This window comes from Artibeus jamaicensis, unplaced genomic scaffold (assembly GCF_021234435.1).
Source record: "Artibeus jamaicensis isolate MK-2021 breed Jamaican fruit bat unplaced genomic scaffold, CSHL_Jam_final contig_548, whole genome shotgun sequence".
Taxonomy (NCBI): Eukaryota; Metazoa; Chordata; class Mammalia; order Chiroptera; family Phyllostomidae; genus Artibeus; species Artibeus jamaicensis.
Window position 1 is genome coordinate 638,791 of NW_026521883.1, and position 20,673 is coordinate 659,463.

The 20,673-nt window shown below is 39.8% G+C and overlaps 1 protein-coding gene across 8 annotated transcripts in view; it reads right to left on the reverse strand.

Moving 5' to 3' along the window:
* Positions 1 to 7,352: 7,352 nt before the first annotated feature.
* Positions 7,353 to 20,673, reverse strand: part of KTN1 (kinectin 1) — a 115,678-nt gene continuing 102,357 nt past the window's right edge. For 5 of the 8 annotated variants that reach the window (XM_037155623.2, XM_037155627.2, XM_037155625.2 and 2 more), the window contains 9 exons: positions 20,254 to 20,343; positions 20,033 to 20,125; positions 19,164 to 19,235; positions 18,863 to 18,946; positions 18,602 to 18,685; positions 16,096 to 16,179; positions 14,112 to 14,204; positions 13,188 to 13,308; positions 7,353 to 7,829 (listed from right to left, as the gene is read on the reverse strand). In XM_037155623.2, coding sequence (XP_037011518.2) covers positions 7,825 to 7,829; positions 13,188 to 13,308; positions 14,112 to 14,204; positions 16,096 to 16,179; positions 18,602 to 18,685; positions 18,863 to 18,946; positions 19,164 to 19,235; positions 20,033 to 20,125; positions 20,254 to 20,343 — 726 coding nt within the window. In that variant the 3' untranslated portion in view covers positions 7,353 to 7,824. The remainder of the gene's footprint in view (positions 7,830 to 13,187; positions 13,309 to 14,111; positions 14,205 to 16,095; positions 16,180 to 18,601; positions 18,686 to 18,862; positions 18,947 to 19,163; positions 19,236 to 20,032; positions 20,126 to 20,253; positions 20,344 to 20,673) is intronic. The other 3 variants (XM_053670036.1, XM_037155626.2, XM_037155624.2) reach the window with 1 other exon arrangement.

A 20,673-nucleotide genomic window follows, 5' to 3' on the forward strand; every position in this document is an offset into this window, starting at 1 on the left:
CCCTCTGGACTAGTGTTTCATTTTTCCTCCATCTTTTGCCTTGGAACTATTGAAAACTAAAACTTTTTTCTGAGCCTTGCAATTGCAGGCTGCAGCTAGATGATATAATGTAAACTTCAGAGAAATGATCAGAATAGCTCATACTTGGAAGTTTTCAGACACTGATGTTGTGTAAACCACCCAGAGAGCTTGCTTGAGCACCTGATGACATCATCAGGGACAACTGGGCTGCAGCCATGGGTAGTCCTGTCCGATTATCACTGCCTGCCTTTCTACCAGCAAAAATGATGTTCTGAGCCTTTCACCTGGAGGTCTTCTCGACTCGCAGCCTTACAGACTCAGAGACTGGCATAAGGTTTGCTGTGATCATTACTTAGGTACAGGTATCCTTGCCTACTACTTCTTCCACCACTGGAAGAAGCCGTGGTCTCTGCTTATAAATTGAAGAAGTAAAATGCCCTTCCTGAGGTTCAGGGATCATGGTGAAAGAGGTGAACATGTTGAGATTGTAAAGTCCAATTGCCTTGTTTCCCTCGAGATCGAGAGATTAACAAAAAGGGGGAGATTTTAACAGAGAAATGCTCCTTCTATCTGATGGCCTTCAGGCAAATAGCTCTGCTATGAATATGCTAATTAACTGGAGGAATTCTGCTTCAGGGTTCAGCAGCCACTTTGTCAGAAAGAGGTAGGGAAACACAAAGAACTGCAGAGGTCAAGATCAGCAGGGTCAACCAAGGACAAAGGGGTTTAGAAGTTATATATTTTACCTTAGACTGCTTTTTGGTGCCCGGCTGTCTACCACCTCCATCCACCTCTTTGCCTCATCCATTCTCCTGTTATCAGTGGAAGACAAGCTCTTGTGGTATTATGAGAAAAAGAATTGCCTGAGACCCGCATGGAGGATGGGGTTCTGAGGTGAACTTTATCGATGCGTAAAATTAAGGTTTTCCCTCCTGACTTCCAAATGCCCCATCTCCATCCCTCTCATCAGGGAGAAACTCTAGTCTTCAGTGAGGACCAGTATAAAGGCCACTGCCCAGAGTGCCTGCTCCATACTATAGTCCGGTCCAGTCCAGCATCTGGCTAGCTTAGTGTGTTTCCAGCTGCAGTACACTGCTGTGTTGTGGTGTTCAGGAGCCTGCATGTGTTGTCTGAACAGCATCAGCCACAGAGCTACTAAAGCCACATGGTCATGGAAAGAACAGGCACAAGCTCCAAGTGAATGCAGGTCACCCAGGCAAGAGAGAGAGAGAGGAAGAGAGACAGGTGTTTCTTTGTTCCCCTGGAATTTAGTAAGTCTGGGCTTGGGACAAACCAGGTACTTTTGCAAAAGAACCAATCAACTTCCCAAGCTTTTACAGGCTTTTGATAGGTTTATACTGTCTACTTAGATTAACAGGCGGGGCTATGGTCCAGCACCTCCCCCTGCACCTCCCCTCCCCCCAGACCCCTTACCAGAGCGGGGAAGGGAAGAGTGGTAATCCCCTTGGCAGAGTACAATGCTATAGCCCCCCAGAGAGTGGAAATCAATAGTTTCCTGGTGAAGCAAATAGGCTTGAGCACCCCGCTTTATGAAGCTTAATGTCTAGTTCCCCTTGCTCCCCTTTCTTAGTAATTAATAATTATCTAAGTCCTGAGAGTAACACTCCCTTCCTGTGATATATAAAACGCCTGTATTTTCAGCTCTCTGAATACGGATTTGAGAATTAGTTCTCCCATCTTCTCCATCAATAAACCTTACCTTACTCCAAAACTCTAATGTGCTGAATAATGGCCCTCCTTTTGAAGCACCAGGCCCATGAACATTGTGCCCGTAACAATTTTAGTAATCAAAATAACTTTAAAATTATGCACGCATCACTAGTTCATGAAAATGTCAAGTCTGGAAATGATGATTTGAAAATGAGATCAACTCAGACGGGTATATGAAACTATTGTTGGTTTAGCTTCTTTATGTTCAGAAACATTAAAAGATAATACATTGGTTTTGTCTATAAATAAAATAGACATTAAAATAATGCCATGATATTTGAAAAAGTTTTTAAAAATGAATAAACTTAAAGACAATAAATTGGCAAAGTAACAAAATAAATCCAAAGAAAAAGATAAAAATGACAAAAACATAAGCAAATTAAACACAAAATACAACAAAAGAAAGTTTTGACAGCATTGCCCAGTATATTAAAAACAGTTAGAATAAACATTCTAGACCAGTAGCTCTCAAATTTATCTCAGAACTCCTTTCACTTTTTTTTTAATTGAAGTACCATTGGCATACAATGTTTTATTAGCTTCAGGTGTACAGCACAGGATTTGACATCTGTACACCTGGAAGACGGCCACCCTAAGTCAGACGTTCCTGTCAGCAGGATGGTTACAATGCCAATGACTACACTCCCTGCGCGGCGCCCTGCAGCCCTGTGACCGCCTGCTTCACAACCCGAAATCTGCACGTCTCGTTAACCTCCTTCTATTTCACCCCTCCCTCCAACGCCCCTCCGAGAACTGTCTGTTTGTTCATTTGTTTTCTAGAATCCACATGAGTAAAATCGTGTGGTATGTCTTTATCTAACTTATTTTTATTAGCACAATACCATCAAGGCCCATCCACGTTGGAGCAAATGTGAAGATTTCATTCTTCCTTATGGCTGAGTAATATTCCACTGTATAGCCCTTACACTTTTAAAAAGTTTTTGTCTTTGTTATTTCTATCAATATTCAATGTACAAGAAATTAAAATCAAGAGAAACATTAAATGTTCATTTCTTATTTTAAAATATCAGCATAATGTAGTCTACCCCGCCCTTTCCTGACATGGTTTCTGCAAATGCTGACTGACAGGCTAACTTGTAGCTCATAGATAAAACAGCAGGTTTGCCTACAAATTCTAGGAGCAAACTTCAAAAGCAGCAGACCCTGACCTTGGGCATCCCAGCTCTGGGATGTTGGCTGATTTCCAACCGTGAAGCCAGGATGACGCACGCGAGACCATCACTTGACCAGTTTCAAGATCCCCGTCAGTACGGGCCGTGCTGGTCTGCACAGAGAACTTTTCTTTTTCTGCAATGTGTTCTGTTTCCCTCTCCCTTCTTATAAAAACCTCTGCCTGCACTGAGATGGTAAAATGGGCTTTGGGTCAAGAGTCCCCCATCTTCTTTGGTGGCCGGCACTTGAATAACCCCTTTCCTTACACCGGCACCTGTTTGCATGTATTGGCTTTGGAGAGGCAAGCAGTAAACCTGCATTTGGCTTCAACTTTCAACAATGAACATGTTTTTGTGAAACATTGTTTTTCAAACCAATTAACCAAAAAGATGTAGTGAGAAGACTGGCATTGCCTTACATGTTTGCAAATCTCTTTAATATCTGGCTTAATAGGAGCTAATTGCTCTGCAGCCCATCTGTTGTAATAAGTTGTTCTCGTTAAAGTATATGAAGAAAATTTGGCCTCATGCAGATGTCATTGGAAAACATAAAAGTAGCCATTTAAGATCATTGTGGATATTCTTTGATACTACAGCAAAACTCAACATGTGGTGATTTCTTCAGATTAATTACTACATGGAATCAGAATCCTTATCAGTAATTTTTTGCATGAGGTGCATTATTATTTCATTAGTTTACCTTGATCTTCTTTCAGTGGATTTTTTAAATTACATTTTATTGATTATGTTATTACAGTGGTCCCAGCACCCCCGACTCCCTCAGACAATCCCCAAAATTTTGTTCATACCCATGGTTCACGCATATGAGTTCTTTGGCTTCTCCCTTTTTTATACTAATTTACATCCCCATGGCTATTCTGTAACTACCAATTTGTACTTCTTTTCAATGGATCTTTTACCCATGCGTGATTCTTTAACATTGGGCATTGACGTATTCATTCACTGAGTTATCCAGATCTTCCAAATGCGGACACATTTCATTATACATACCCTGAACTCATTTTCATTAATATCACTACTGAGCTCATCACAAAAGACATTCTTAAGTGAATCCCATATTGTTTTCACTGCAAGGGAATAGTAGTGAAAAGGCAATAACTACTAATACAGTTTGGAACCACTGTTTTGATTTTTGTTGAAGCACCGGTGGTTTTACCCACATTGCTTTGGCACCATCAGCAGAAAAAGGCAAACAACACAGTCCTGTAGGAGTCGTTTTGACCTTGCCGACTCCTCCAATGGGATCTTGGGGATGCTTACGGCACTGAGGACCATACTTTGAGAACCACTGAGGTTGACAATCCCTTGGAAAGTAAGACCAGGAGAAAATGAGAAGGTACACTAACATCTTGAACAACTGCAGGTAAAGAAAACTATACAGCCCTAGCCATGTAGCTCAGTTGGTTAGAGTGTTTTCCTTATATACCCAGGTTGTGGGTTTGATCCTCAGAGCACATACAAGCAAAGAAGCATAAATAAGTGGAACAACAGAGTGATGTTTCTCTCTCACATCTACCCCTCCTCTCTAAAATGAAACAAGAAAAAAATTTTAACTATACAGTTTTTTAATAAGACTATACATCTGTAATTATGTGACTATATATTCAATATATGAATGTGAGTCAAGCCAGGAAGCTTAAGTTGAAAAGTGGAATCCTCCTTCCTCTTAGTAGCTATGAGCCCTTGGACAGTAACATAACATCCCTACGCCTGTGTCCTTAAGCTATAAAAAGGAGATGATGCTAAGGGCAATCCCAATCAATTGTGGTGAGAACTAGTTAATGGAAGTAAAGTGCTTAAGAAATATCTGGTGTGTGATAAGTTATGTAAGTGATACATGTTAGCTTATAGTATTCCACCAGTGAATGTGAAATGGCCCGATTTTCAATGAAAACATGACAAAAATCAAGTCAAGAAGAAATAGAAAAATCTGTCAGCCAGTTGGCAGAACAGCCTGGACTTGGTCTCATTTTACCCACCACAGTCTCCTTAAGCACATCCTGAGCAGATCCCACAGTTGCCCTGTAACTTTGGTTACTATCAGTCCGGCCCAGCCCAGTTTAAGAACCCATCTCCCACCTCCCCCCAGTTCAGGCTTGACTACTGGCCTTAGAGTCTATTCTTTAACTCACTTACCCTCCCTTCTCTGGGGACTCAGAAAATGAAAGGAGAAAGGAACAAACATCTCTTAACTCAATTGAGGATGCAACTACAGCCCTTCCCTAGTGGTCACTTCTTTTCCTATACATGCCATCTACAGAAGATACAATGAGTGACAGGTGCCCACATGCAGTCTGTCCTGGGGTGAAAGACCCATGGGAAAAATCTGGCCCTGGTTCAAACTGGGCAACACAGCTACTGCCCACTGGGGCACATCCTACCACCTCTTGCTGCTGGGTGAACATCTGCAAGCCGCTCAGGCCTGGATGCTTTACACAATGTCACTGACCCCCCAGGGAACTTGCCGGTTTTGCCACACCAAGGTTATAGCTTGCTTCATAGGCATCCCCTCACCGCCCGCCTCCAGCTCTCTCCGTTCTGTTTTGGGAGAGCAACAAGTCTGCTACCAACTGCACTCACTGGTCACTTTCCTCCCGGTAGGTTCTCCCCAGTCTATTTTCTTAGGGCTCCCTACCTTCACTGGCTGCAGTAGTGGCAAGTGGAGCCACTGGGCATCGAAGACACACGGCTCCCTCCTGGTTTTGATGCTCCGTCTCTCCCTCAGTGACCTTTCAGCACCCTGGGCAAAGGTGGCCAGCTGGGGATGAATGGGGCAAGTGGGCTCGCGTGGCCTTTCATCACTCGGAGCAACTAGGAAACTGGAACTCTTAACCTGGAGCAGAATGGACTTTGAGGGGACATGGACCTACCTCAATATATCTGAATAACCAAAAGGGAGTGTGATATACCTTTCCTATGTATCTGGAGTGAGGAAGCAGGACAAACTGATGCAAGTAACAGGAACAGAGTTTTAATATAACTGATAACCATTAACTATGACAACTGTCCCCTGTCAGAATAGGGATGTTGTGAACTTCCTGCCACTTCAGAGGCAAAAAGATGAATGTGTATTTGGTTGGGAGGTTGGGGAAGGGGGCACAAATTAACAAGACACTGGACTGAATCCTCTGGGTCTCTTGCAAATATTTTATTAAAAAAAATCCAACATAGAGGGAGATTGAAAATATACAACTATACAATTCTTCTTAGGAACTAAGCTCTGAAGGGAGAGAAGAGTAGCAAGAAAAAGTTGTAAAATAGAAGACAGGATTTCTGGGTTGTTTTTTTTTTCCAGGTGGCAGAAACATAAGTATCGTTACAGGCAGAGAGAAGGAAAAAGAGAGAGAAGATGCTGATTTGGTGTCTGGCCTTCAGCTCAACTCCCCAGTGGTTTGCTGAAAGCAGCCGGGTAAGGCCTGGGGAAGCCCGAGTCCCAGGCCGTCCTCCCTGGCCTCTCCACTTTACCTCCATATACCTCAGAAATCCTACTTCATACGTGTGCTATCCAGGTGAAATGGTTGGGAAGCAATACTTTAGAAAATCTCCAAGCTACAACATAAATTTCATCCATTCATTCATTCGACTATCTGAGCACAGTTAAGTATCAGGCACTTTCTCAGAGCTGGGGATAATGCAAAGAACAGAAGAGAGGACTCCTGCCTTCACGGAGCTTCCCCTCTGGTGGGGGCTGGGGAGTGACCAGGTATGTATCGGAAGACTATAAATGCCACAGATGAAAACGGGTAGGGGGACAGGGAGTCTGGGGGGACACTGGGCGATCGAGAAAGATGTGATGACAAAGGTGCCATTTAAACAGAGTTCAAAACGGTGAGGGAACAAGTCAAGAATGATGTCCAAGGAAGAAAGTGTTATACAGAGAACAGAAAGCAGGAAGGCGGAAGTGCGACTGGAAGAGCAGGGAGGCCAGGCGCTCCAGTGCTTCAAACTCAACCTTCAAACTCAACGGAGGGTGTGGGATACTGGTCAGTGGTTTTTAGCATCTGAAAGGCTCTTTTCATCCAATTTCTTTTAAGAAGCTTTCTTCAACAACAAAAAAGATAACACAAGTAAACTGTAACATAGTGCCTGACAAGAAGGAAACTAAAAAGTCAACCATTGTTACTTAAGATAACAGTAGTAATACAAATACCGTAGAACCCCCTCGGGCAGACGCGGGTGGTGAGCCTGCAGCGTGCACACCTGCCTGGCCCCTCCGCAGCCCGCAGCCTCTCCGGACTGGGCCCCGGCACCCAGACCCACCCGCAGTTCGAGGTCCCGCAGACAGCTGGATAAGCAACAGTGCCTATCTCGCCTTGTGGGAAGGCTGAAATTACTAACTGCGTTCTAAATTACGTTGTCTGTAGACCTAATAAAATCTGTTAAAGCTCAATGAAATTAGAACAAGTCTGAATAATAAGCATCCCTTTATTTGCTGGCGCCATTACAAAAACTGATTACATTAGCAACAAAAAGTGTTTTCTTGAGTTGAAGTCAGAGGCAGTTACTCTCCAAAATGTTAAGTAAAACAGTGTACAACATCAGTATTAAAATGTTAAATTTTACATTGTCTTTACCACTTTTGATCTTCTGAACAATTTTATTGAGCAAAATAAGATAAAAGGTTACATGTTTATTTTATCTTCAGGAATGTAAAGGTCTAATTATTCAAACAGTTTTTATTATAAAACTAAACTCTGAAGGTGTCTACAGAGTTGGCTTTTTATCTTTAAATCAGTAGTCTAACAAGGATTAGAAAAGACAAAACTCTGTTCAGTGTTTCTGACGAAGTAGAAAGGGTGAAACATAAATAAGGCTTTAATTTGGCAAAATATAATACAATGCCTCCTGTTATCCTTGAATGAGCAGTTTCCCCATTACTTCACTCTGCAAAAGATCAGAAAGAAATAAATTCACTTTAAAACAAAGAAACAAATGCAATCAGAAACATGTGTCAAGCAGTAAAAGAGTAAAGCACACACTCCATTTGATCTAGCAAGGTCCTTTCTACTAGGATCAAAGCAATTAAGGTTCATTGTAATCAAAAACAAGAGAAAAAGCTCAGAATTCTGAAGAAGTTTTTACTTGGATTTTAAAATATGTGAGCCAAAACCTCAAATTAGACTGACAATAATGTAAGGATTTTAAAATCCTATTGAAAACCATTTAAGAGAAACACGGGGAATCCATTTTCATTGGTTCCACTCAAGGGAAACATACAGCTGTTCAGGTGCCAGGTGAGCAGCACTGAACAGAGGCTGAAATTTCAGTGTTGCACCCGCGCACACAGGTTCAGAGATTTTCTGAAATCATATGAAGCTTTGATAAAATGACTGAACAGACTGAACTTAAAACGACTTAAGCAAAGTCCTTTGTGAATTTTGATTGGACTTTGGGGAGAAATTAAAGATATCAAGGTATAACTGAAGAAACTAAATATGAGTTTAATGCTGGATGATATTATACAACTACTGTTTTATCTTTTTAGATGCGATGACGATACTGTGGATTTGTAAAAGAATGACTCTGTCCTGAGGAGATATATATAGAAACGCTCAGGGGTAAAATGTCATCATGATGCCTGAATGTACTTTCAAGTGGTTCGATATCAACAACACAGACACACAGGTAGAGAGAGATGAAGCAGGTTAGGGTGTGTAAACGTACTACTAGTCTTTCAACACTTCTTTGCACGTGAAATTTTCCAAAATAAAAACTTCAGGGGAAAAGCAATTAGAAAGTTAAATGGCAAAGCTACCTTGGCTATCACGTGCTCTCGAACCAGACCGGCCACTGGTCAGAAGTCCACGGCGCCCTCCAGCACATTAAACTGGGAGGGGCTCTGCTAACACACGACAGGCAACGGAGGCCTGGCCGAGACGACGGTCAAGCGTGTAAGATAAAAGCCAGTTTTCATCTGTTAACTCTGTACTTCGGCAGCTCTACAACAACCTTTTTTCTTTCGGAGCACCATATAAGATCTCCCTGTCAATGGGAGAAGGGAGGGAGCACACACTACACTTCACCTCGGTTTTTCCTGCCTAACACTGAGAGCCCCTCCAATTCACTACTGGTAAACCAAATACCAACTTTAGGAAAAAGTCAGAATGAACTGAAGAAACCCTAGGAAGCGGGTAACGAAGGATTAGATGGAATGAGGAGAAAAGGAAGAAGGGACAAGAGCAATCAAAGCACATACTGGCTAAATCAGGGATAACGGCCCTGGCCCTTGGGCTCGGTTGGTTGGAGTGTCGCCCCAAACACCAAACAGGTTGTGTGGGTTCTCTTCCTGGTCAGGGAACACACCTGGGTTGTGGGTTTGATCCCCAGTTGGGACACGTATGAGAGGCAACAATCGATGTTTCTCACATTGATGCCTCTCTAAAAGCAATGAAAAAAAAAGGTCCTTGGATAAGGATATAAAAAGAAAAAAAAGGGGGGGGGGGATTCAGGTCTTGGGCCCAGACCACCTGGACTTAAATCCCAGCTCACCCAGCTACTAGCTGTGTGATATTGGGCAAGTTACAGAGCCAATTCTGGGTCTGTTGTAAACCGAGAATTAAAAACTTAACAACACCTACCTGCTATCTACAGTGCTGGATTGCTGTGAAGACGGAATGAATGACAGCGACTGTGTGTTAGAAGCACGCTCATGCTCAGAGGTGTACTCATGAAGTGTCAGACATGACAACAACCATCCTCCCTCCACAGGATTCCACAGCTGGTTCCAAAGGGAGGAGACCTGAGTGCTGTGGTCTGAACATTTGCGTCCCTCCAAAGTCCCTAATGCTGCGACTCTCACCCGCAGTGTAAATGGTACAGAAAGTGGGCCTTTGGAAGACTCACTGTCATGAGTGGAATTAGTGTCCTAATAAACAGAGCCCCAGAGGCCTCCCCTGCACTTCTGCCACATGAGCACACAATGGGGAGATGCTCATCTGCAAACCGGGAAACAGACACGGAGTCCGCTGTGCCTTGATCTTGGACTCCCCGGCCTCCTGCGAGAAATAAGCTGTTGTGCAAACCGCCAGTCTACAGGACTTTTGTCACAGTAGTCCAAACAGATCACAACACCAGGATGACGACAGGTACACAATACTCAGACCACTAAGAAGGCAGACAAGTGTGGAACACACAGAAAAGTAGGTATCTGGGAAGAAAAAGTACACTATAAAATACCAGTGGTTACCAGTCCAAAGCTACAAGCAATTATCTTAATTACAAAAAACAAAACGACCGAAAACAGGGATGACAACCTTCTTTTTTGAAGGGAGGGGGCTTTGGGAAGAGGGAGAAAAAATGGGAGATGTGTAGGAAGACTTATTTATACAAAAGAAAACAAAGGTGAAAGTTTTATAAAATAAAGATATATTATAAATATACCCCTACAGAAATGCTAAGTATTGTGTATTGAGATTTAGAAAACTAAATTACTACAATATCACCGCTCTCATTTTTGTCTTTTAAAAATAAGTTTTCCTGATTTGGAGGAACAAATAGGAAGGACACAGAGACGAGAACTAAGGGGGGTGGAAATGGGAGGGAGGTGGGGAGCATGGGGTGGGGGAGGCTGGGATGGGAGAAATAGACAAAAAACTGTACTTGAAAAATAACTAAATAAAATTAATTAAAAAAATAAATAAATAAAAATAAAAATAAGTTTTCCCTTACTGATAATGTACAGTATTACCTTAAACAATTCCCATGTCCTTAGAGTATATACTAAAAAATAAAGTCTTCATATCAGATATTAACCTATTACCTACGTCCTCATAATCAAAACATTTATATTTATAATTTAATCATCCAGTAGTAATTTTAAAAGAGTTCACGAAAGGGAGGATACACTGAGCAAAAACGAAGGCTGAAGTTAAAGATCTGAGCGCAGCACACACCTCTCACACGGAGCTGTGGGCACCAAGGGGTCCCCACAGAGGAGCTGGCGTCCTCGGTGAGTGGAACGTGCGGAAGGACGTCCTCGGTGCCTGGGGGACCTCCCCCTTCACACACCCATCCATATCCTCCAGGACATACCGCTCATGCTCGGCCACCCCTTTCACTTGCCAAATCTGGACTTACGCTCATCGGCTGACAAAAGAATGCTAAGTTATCACTTATGGGAGCTGCCTGGCAAACAGTTCCATTATAGCTGTGTTGCCAGAGTATACATACTGATTTTAACAAGTTACTACAATTTTATAAATCAGGATAAAAAATCTGAAAAATAAAATTGTTATTACCAATGATCAGTATAGATGTCAAATGCAAACTGATTAAGGCAAACGTGGAAACAGGCAGGCCACAAATGGTCCGCAAGATGTATACAAGCAGCCCATGTGTCTGGGGGGAAAGGAAATATTAACGAGTACCTCTGAGGAGCTGGACAGAAACTACCGGCAAGGTCTAGAGACAGGCAGTAACAGGTGATCTCAGAATTGGGTAAGCTCTTGGAAAGGAAGCCCTTCCTTTATAACACAAAAGCCTGTGGACTGACATCTGCATATTACACACATTTCATAGCTATTTTCAGTACCTTACATGCAGAAGAAGGACTTGTGTTAGATCCAGCAATTAGGAAATCAGTGATGACCTCGGCAAAAACAGGTTTCATTGGAACGGAGGGAAGAGAAGCCATTCTAGAGTAGGTGCATGAGTTAGTGTCAAGTAGATGCTATGAAATAGTTTCTTAAAGAATCTTTGTTAACAGTGTAGTTAAAAAAAAAGAGTAGTAACCTAAAGGAAGTGCATGGTTAACATAAGACATCTGAACATGTTTTCAGGACTGAACAGAAGGAGCATGTGCAGAGAAGACCGCAGGGCTGAGGACCTGGGAAGGAGAGTTTCTCTGTGAAGCAGGATGCAAAGGTATTTCCTCGTGTGGGGAAGGCGGTAATGTGGCAGCAGTATATCGCCAGGCAACGGAAAGGGCGACTTACTACGGCTAAAACACCAAAGTAAAATTATTTTTGCTGACAGGTTAAAAAAATGAGCTGGTTTATTTGGAAAGTGTTCTTAAACGTAACTGACCTGAAATAAATAGCATTTTAAAGGAGAGTGTATGCCAAGGCAGGCCAGAAGACAGTCACTCTGTAAATGGGAGATGGAATGCCCCTGTAACAAAAACAGCAGTCCATCCCAGCTTTTGCAGGGCACCTACCCTACCCTGAGGCCTCCGTGTAGACTGAAGAACCCTAGGTATGGGTTCTGAAAGGGAAAACTCAGTGATGAGCTGCCCCTCTGAGTTGCACAGGCCACGCAATAATATCCAGGATACCATGATGATTTCAGAACCAACAGCTTTGGAAGAAGAGTATCTGAAGTATTCAGTGCATATTGAAATATCTTAATTACCCAAGGCAGTATGACTTAAGTCATTCTTAAAACAGGTAAATCCCAGGAATTAACCAATCAATGAATTTTATTCACCAGCTGCAAGACAGGTCGTTTTTTAAATACGCATAGTTTAAATTTATTTCTTAATTATAATTGGTATATATTACTAGTTTCAGGTGTACGACAGTGATTCAACATTGACACACCTCACAACGTGACAAGCACAGCAAGTCCGGCAACCACAGGTCAGTGAGCAGTTGTTCTGTCCTGACCTTACTCTCTATGCTGCATGTACAGCCCTGGAAGTCAGTTTAAAGGGCCAACAAATCTGAGCTCCACCAGGTAATATGGGCAATAAAATTTCACACCATGTTTGTTAGTGATGGTTTATTTATCTTTGATTAAGACCATCATCACTCGAGAATTTTAAAAAATGGATCTAATTAGCTCTAAGCAAACAAATCCCCCAGCTTCCAATTTAAAGAAATTGTGATGACCTGATTTTCAGTTAAGAATCTTAACTCAGCAAAAGCATTACACTTTATTTACCAAGTCACTAAAAAAAAAAAACTGCGCAGATAGTTTATCAGATCTTAGAAGCAGCTAGAGACATTTGACGGGGAACAAAATCTATGTACACAAATTACAAGAGCATGTTTTACGCAGGGAGCAAAGGAGGCAAATATAAAGCCCTTCCCACTCCAAGATACAAGACCGAAATATGTACAAAATGGCAATAAAACTCCAAGGCAGCTGACGCTGTCATCTGGAGGTTCTGGGAGAGATAAGGAGGAAGATTTCCACTAGGGCGATGACAGCGCCTGCGTTTATGATAAGCACATCCTCCACATACACTCGCACACTCACGCTATGTCCATCACTCGTAGACAGTCCGACTTCAGTTACTCTTACCTAATACAGGGTAGTGTTCTTTCTCCTTTGTGAGCTGTTGGTTTACTGCCTGAAGCAACTGTTGCAACTGTGTTACAGTCTGATTTAGACTTAGAGACATTGTCTCCTTCTCAGAAAACTCCTAAAAAAAAGATGGAAGTAGTGAAAAACTCCAAACTCAAGGACATTTGCCATCAAAACTTGAAAATTTTTATTTTAAATACAACATGAATAATCTGAAAAACGACATAAAAATCAACAATAAAAACCACGTAAAGAAAGAGTGTTTGCTACCTAGTGATGCAAATTAGCTTGAGCCAAAGAAAGCTGTCATAAATATTGTCACTGGGCCACAAAGGGAAAAATCTAGAATCTACAGGCATCAGAAAATTTATTTCTCTTCCCATAAAAAAAATTTCTGGGCACTGAAGAAGAGAACCTTTGTAACAACAGTAAAAATATACTGAGCTCTTACAAGTGCTAATAAGCACTGCTGTGTCTTGTGTTACCAAGTATTTTAAGTGTCATATGGTAACCCACTTATTCCTTTCAACAATCGTACAACATAGGCACTATTACCTTTGCCTTTTACAAATGGGGCAACTAAAGCACAAAGAAGCTAAGGAATCTGCCCAAAGTCGCACAGCTACCAGTGGCAGGGTGGGGACCCTGATGCAGGCAGTCTAACAGAGTCTACGCTCATGAGTGGCATCCAGCAGTACTTCCCAGCACAAACCTTAACGTCGACCTGTCTCACTAAGCTAAAGTGAAAACAAACATTAATAAAAACACTGCGTTTCAGAGATAGGATATCAGTTAAGAAAACAACATAACTGATGAAAGCATATTACAAAGGCATTTTTTAGGTTATGGAGGGATCTTGTACATGTTTTCCTGCATATAATTTATATACCCCAGAGATGTGAAGTTCAAGAAAATGCATACCGTTTCTGGAGAAATATCACTATTCTCGATAACAGTAGTGTCTCCAGCAGCTTTTACTATTTTTGACTGGATAAGATCCACTGACTGTTGAGCCTGTAAGGAAAGCAATACGGTAGCTTCCAAATACTACAACTGATAATTAAATGCATACAAGACCAAAAAATGAGTAATTTTCTTATATCTTTTGTACAAGATTAAAGCTCTCCTAACAACACAATGGAAAGCCAACCTACTAAATTTTTTCTCCAAAATGCAAACAGCTTCCTCTCTCACCCAGATTATAAAAACACATGACTCACTGTTTTTAAACAGTTCAAACAACACACAGTTGATATGTAGGTTAACATGAGTCTAGATCAGGGGTCAGCAATTTTGAAACAATTTTATTATATTGTACTGTGGCAGCTGTAGTATCAGCATGCATTTAAAAACAAACTTATTAAAACTGGTGAATTTTTGTGTAGCTAACTTAATATTAAAGATGGAAGAAAATAAGCAGCATTTTTGGTGTATTATGCTTTATTTTTTCAAAAAAGGTAAAAACACAACTTGAACACACACACACAAAAAGATCTGTGCAATGCTTGGAGAAGCAATGTACTAAGACTGATCAAATGTGTCAAAAGTCGTTTGCGAAGTTTCCTGGTACTGTTGACATTTTGGCCAAATAACTCTTTGCTGTGGGGCTGTCTTATGCACTGAAAGATGTTCAACAGCACCCCTGGCCTCTCCCCACTAGAATCCAATAACAGGAGATAGCCGACATATTCAAGATATCAATAAAGTGAAAATGAAAAACATCTCTTTTATTTTACAGAAAAAAACATACGGAGTTTCTGATCAACCCAATAATTTTTCAACTTTTGAAAAAGTGACATACTTGTTTTACTAATGACTATATAACCCATGAATACAATTACAACTCTAAAGCATCTTTCATAATAAATATGTAAATTACACCTTGAAAAATACCTCAAAATTACAAATAACGTGTCAACCTAATGCAAAGGATAAAAAATGTCTTTTTATATGACATTAAGGGAAATGTATTTCTACAAAGAAATAAATGAAAGGAACAAACTTTTGAAACATTAGGTCTATATACATCTTTTAGGTCCATGAAGATATACAACTACATTGCCCCCACTAACATAACTGCACCCATATGAATGCAACCAAATTTTTCTAAAAAGAGTAATTAATTAAATTTAAAGTTTATTCTACACTTTATAAAGCAATTAATTACACAAATGTGATGAAATGATAAAGCAAGTTAAGTTGAAAAAACATCCAGTGATCCCACTCCTGGAAATATATTCGAAAGAACCCAAAACACTAATTCCAAAAACAGAAGCACCCCTATGTTCACTGTAGCGAACTTGTTACTTACAATCGCCGAGATATGGAAGCAGCCCAACTGTCCATCAGAAGATGACTGGATAAAATAGCTATGGACATTTACACAGCAGAATACTACTTGGCCGTGAAAAAGAGGTAAGTTTTACCTTTTGTGACACTATGGATGGACCTGGAGAACATTATGCTACATGAAATAAGCCAGTCAGAGAAAGATAAATACCATGTGATTTCACTCATATGTGGAATCTATGAACAAATGGAACTAACAAGCAAAATAGAGACAGACTTATGGATAGAGAGCAGGATGGCAGCTAAGTGGGGAGGGTGGAGAGTGGAGGGATGGAGCAAAAAGAAAAAAAACTCATGAACATAGATAACAGTGTGGTGATTGTAGGGGGTAGGGGAGGTATAAGGGCACTAAATGGTAATGAAAAATGAAAAATGAAAAAATTTAATAAAGAATGAAAAAAACAAGCCAAAAGGTTCAGTCCCCAAAACTGTGTAACAGTTTAAATTAATAAACCAATTAAATAATGCAAAACAATAAATGCAGAATTAGCAGTATGTCTGCTTAAGATTCAAGGCACAACACAGACAGCATGATGATGTAACAACATCTTCTTACCTTATGCAAGTCACCAGCTACCTTCTGTCTTTCGTTTTGTTCAGTTCTAAGTTTTGTGCGTGTTTCATTTAACTGTGCTTTTAACTGTAAAAATAAAGGAACACCACAATTCACTTTATTTTCGTCTTCCTTTGATTATGTGGAGACCTCTTAAGGCTGAAGAATGAATGAGAAAGAATGGAATCTCTAACAGATGTTATGCACAGTGGATTAGCCAATATGCTGCACCAGATGTACAGAAAAGCTAAGCAGTGGAGGTTGCCCTCTGGTAAAGCTAAACGTAAGAAAAGCTATAGAAAACAAAACTAGAGTTTAGAGTAGAAAGCTGCAAATGTAAAAACAAAACTATCAAATTCTAATAAAATGCCTTTAAAAACTTACTATTCACTATTCATAAAGTAGTTCATTCATATTTAAATTACTTGAAATTAAAAGGCAAGTACTCAGGAAACTTTACTAATTAGTGTTTAAAGACTTTCTTGACCTATATGGTTAAGAAGATTCAATTGTGTGATACTTTAAAAGACAATGAACAGAAGATTACAAATCTAGTAAATTGAAAACTTCAAAAATTTGAATGCTGAGCACCCTTTAAGACGTCACTGAAGAGATCAGGGCGAGACCACACTGGCCTAGTAATACTAACAAGAAACGTCTTAAAATACACTTCTCAATAACCAGCTTGCCAAAATAGTAATAAAGCTCTTTAATTAAAACTCTAGTGACAAAATATATTATGCCTCTAGTCTTGAGAACTTCAGATTTAAACATGAATAAGGGAAATGGACTACATTGACAAAAAAAGTAATTTTCTTATTTAAACCCACCAAGCTGACTGATTTGGCCTCCCACCCACGGCATGACACTGTGAACAGGTTGGAGACCCCAGGGCGGAAATACGAGATGCTGACACACTGAACTGGAGGGAGAATTACGGAGGGCGTTCCATTCAGAAACTTTATTTTTAGAACTCTATTTAAATACCCAACTTCGTCAGTTTTTGCTCCTTTACTTAACTCTGATTAAATATACCAGTGATTATTCCTTTGGCCCAAGAACACACACTCTATGTACAGGCAAACAAAATTATTTTACCTTAAAATGTGGCAACACTTTCCCTGATCAAACAAACAAAAACTAAAGTAAAGGTTACAAACTCAAAGCAATTAAAAAAACCCCTCAAAATAAGCTCCAAACAGAAGTTGAGCAGCAAAAAATACAAAGAGAGCACCTGGCTGAATGAAGACTCAACAACCATAACCCTGTGGATTTGATGACACTGTTGGAGTCAGCCCCAAAGCACCAAAGTTAAAAGCAGTATCTCCAAGAACTGTAGGAGAAATCGTTTTCTGAAAACACGTCACACTGTAAGGCGTGTAACTGTGGCACTGCACAGTCCTGATCTGCACAGTGTGTAGTTGAACATATGTGTAAAACCGGTCTCGCACTGCAGTGGAAATGATTCAGTTAAGGTAAAACGTAGGTAAATAAAACAAAAAATTTATTTCGAAAATAAGGAGATGGGTGTGGGGTGGGGCCTCTATGTGTACATCCCATAGAGCCTTATTCTGAAAACTTACTCCCATAAATCACTACCATAACACAGAAGACCAACCACACATGAATGTGTTAAGAAGTTTTCTTTGGTATGTACAGCAGTACTAATAAGAAAACTGCACACTGGGCAGGATTAACTTGGAGTAAGAAGAAAACTTACTATAATCTTCCTTGACTTTATTCAGGTACTTTAAAAAAATCTAATCATATGCTATAACAATTTCTAAGTCACAGTAAGACATGCTTATTGGTTTTGAAACATACTACATGATAGTCATAATTATCTAACAACTAACTGTCACAATCCATATCAATTTCCAAAAATTTAAGAATGGGAACACAGAGTACTCTATGTCTTTACAAGACACTTAGCTAAGTTTAGTTAAATCTTTAAGTCTATAGTTTTATGACTGCTATGCCCTAAAGGATATGTTGCTGATAAAGAATTTCACAAGCTTTTTGTTATCTATAATCTATAGAAAAACTATTTAAATTAGAATCTGGGTGGATTATTGCCCTTGAATAAAGAGGATAGGATACATCTACAACCTTTGATAATCTCCCTCATCATTAAAAAATAAAAGGTCTAGTTAATATAGAACTTTGAGAAGACAATCTCTAGAAGTCAGTCAGTGTTTATCAGTTTATTCCATTTCTTTATTCATTCAGCTGTCCAAGAAATTAGGTTTTATAAAAAATGGGAAAAACTTTTTGAGAAAGAGTTGCAAGCCAAACATGCCATTGTTAGGAGCTAAGAAAAGAAAGATCATCTTAGAAACCAAGAAAAGAAAGATCCTCTTAGGAGTCATCAGAATATGAAGATTATCTCAAACTTACGAAAATGCCAAGCTAAAGTTAGCAAGGAGAAAAAGTCTGGATAGTCTCTCCACCTCTCAACAAAAGTGTTTCCAGAGCCTACTGGACACCCAGTGGAGAACAAGCTTCTTACCAAATTTAGCTCTTCATTCTGTCTTACTGCTTCAGAATATGAATCATCAAGTTTTTTCTGCAATTCAGTCAACAGATCTTTCAGCTGCAATGAAGTTTAGAGTTTAAGATTGATCTCCTTATGGTAGTCCATGTTATGTACGCTACTTGGAAGCTCTGCCACAAACAACTAATACTGAAGTATTTTATAAACTGAAGAGTTTATATCTCTGTTATAAACTTAAATTGAGAAGCAAAATTGAAAAAACTCTACTGTAAATACCTCTCTGACTTCTGTGACATAGATGGATCGTTCAATTTCTGCCTTCTCTAGCTCCATTTCCAAATTCTCTCTTTCTCTTCTCAGCTAGAAGTGCAACAAAGAAGGAAAAGTTAGCACACTTAAGATTTCCTTTCATGACACTTCCACATGATGGAGTTACAACACTTATGAATATAAAACTGTATCATCTTAGAACTTACAAAGAATGTTCTTAAATGCCTAACAACTGCATCAATAGATGAAAAACCTTAATGGTTAAAATGAGTCCCTAGGTTATAAATCAAACAGTGGAATGACATACATTTTCAGTATCTTTATTTTCTCTTCTTAATCGCTCTAGCTCTTGTTCCAAAGCTGTAAATGACAACTCCATCTGAAATGTGAAACAATTATATGACCAAGTAAAAAAAAAACACCAAGGATATGCAGGCTTCTACCTTCTTGAATTTTAATCCCTTAGACACTTCAGGTCTCGGAATGCATCTCATTTAAATCCATACTGAATTTTAAAAGACCTTAAAAATGTGAGAGTCTCACATTTAACTTAATTTAAATTGAGTTCAAACTCCCATGTGCCTGCCATTATATTAGGCCCTTCTAGAAGAGCTTAATTTTTAAATAATTAACTGATAACTGGCTGTACTTAACCCCCAAATGCATTAACACAGAGTATTATCAGCATCCCTAACTTCTGCACAGCTGGCCCAGGAAAACAAGTGAGCAACACATGCCATCTACCATACCCAAGTACGTGGGAAAAAAATTAAGATTGCACAAGAACAGTCAGGTACATGAAGAAAAGGACTTATTTTTTCTTGAATACTCTATCACAATACAATGTTTTAAAACTCATTTTGAACCCCAAATTCTTTACCTCATGTTATCGCAAAGTCGTTCTGTAACTTTCAAAGCACTTTACATTCTTTATCATTACTCTAGTTGTAATGATAGCTGTATTCTAACCCAGAGATTCTCAATCTTGAGTGGGCATCACAATCATTTGAGGGGCTCCCTGAAACAAAAATTACTGGCCCACAGTGTTTCAGACTCAGTAAGTCCTGAGTGAGAGCCACGCATGCATTTTTAACCAGTACCCAGGTGATGCTGATGGTGCTGGTCCAGGGCCCATGCTTTGAGAATTACCGCTCTAAGCTGTTCCTTTTTAAATACCTGTTTAATGGTCTTTTGTGATTCATCAACCTTAACTTTCCATTTATTTTCTTCTTGCTCCACACTCCTCTGTAGCTTCTGTAAAATACCTTCCTACGGACAAAAGTAGAGTTGTCTTAAAAAATTCACGCTCTAATGCTAAAATAAACTGTTTAAGCCACTACGGAATAAGTTAATGATTTTAAAATGAAACCAAAATGTAGATTAAAATCATTTCCTACTGTTTCCGCAAGGACGGACTTGTACTTTTCACACTCCAGCTGCAGCAATGTGTGCATTTCCTCAGCTTCTTTCAGCTTGTGCTCCAGAACCTGCAGAGAACGACACAGAGAAACTCTCTAGTTTTGCCAGGAAGTTTTGTGCTTCAAATTTGTTCCAGCACTTACTGGTATGTTATGGCAAATGGTTTCTAACTGTTTTCTAATGAAACACTAACATTTTTAACCTTCTTAAGGAGAAGTAAGTTCAACTACCTTTTTGGTTACTTGGTTTTTGCTAACAGAACTCTCCAAGTCTGCTTACTACAAAACACGTTACACAATTTTATGATAAATAAGTAGGCTTGTCACTCCTTAGCAGGATGGTGAAATCAAAGCCAATCCACATGTGAAGTAAAATCGTAATACCTATGCTACACACAT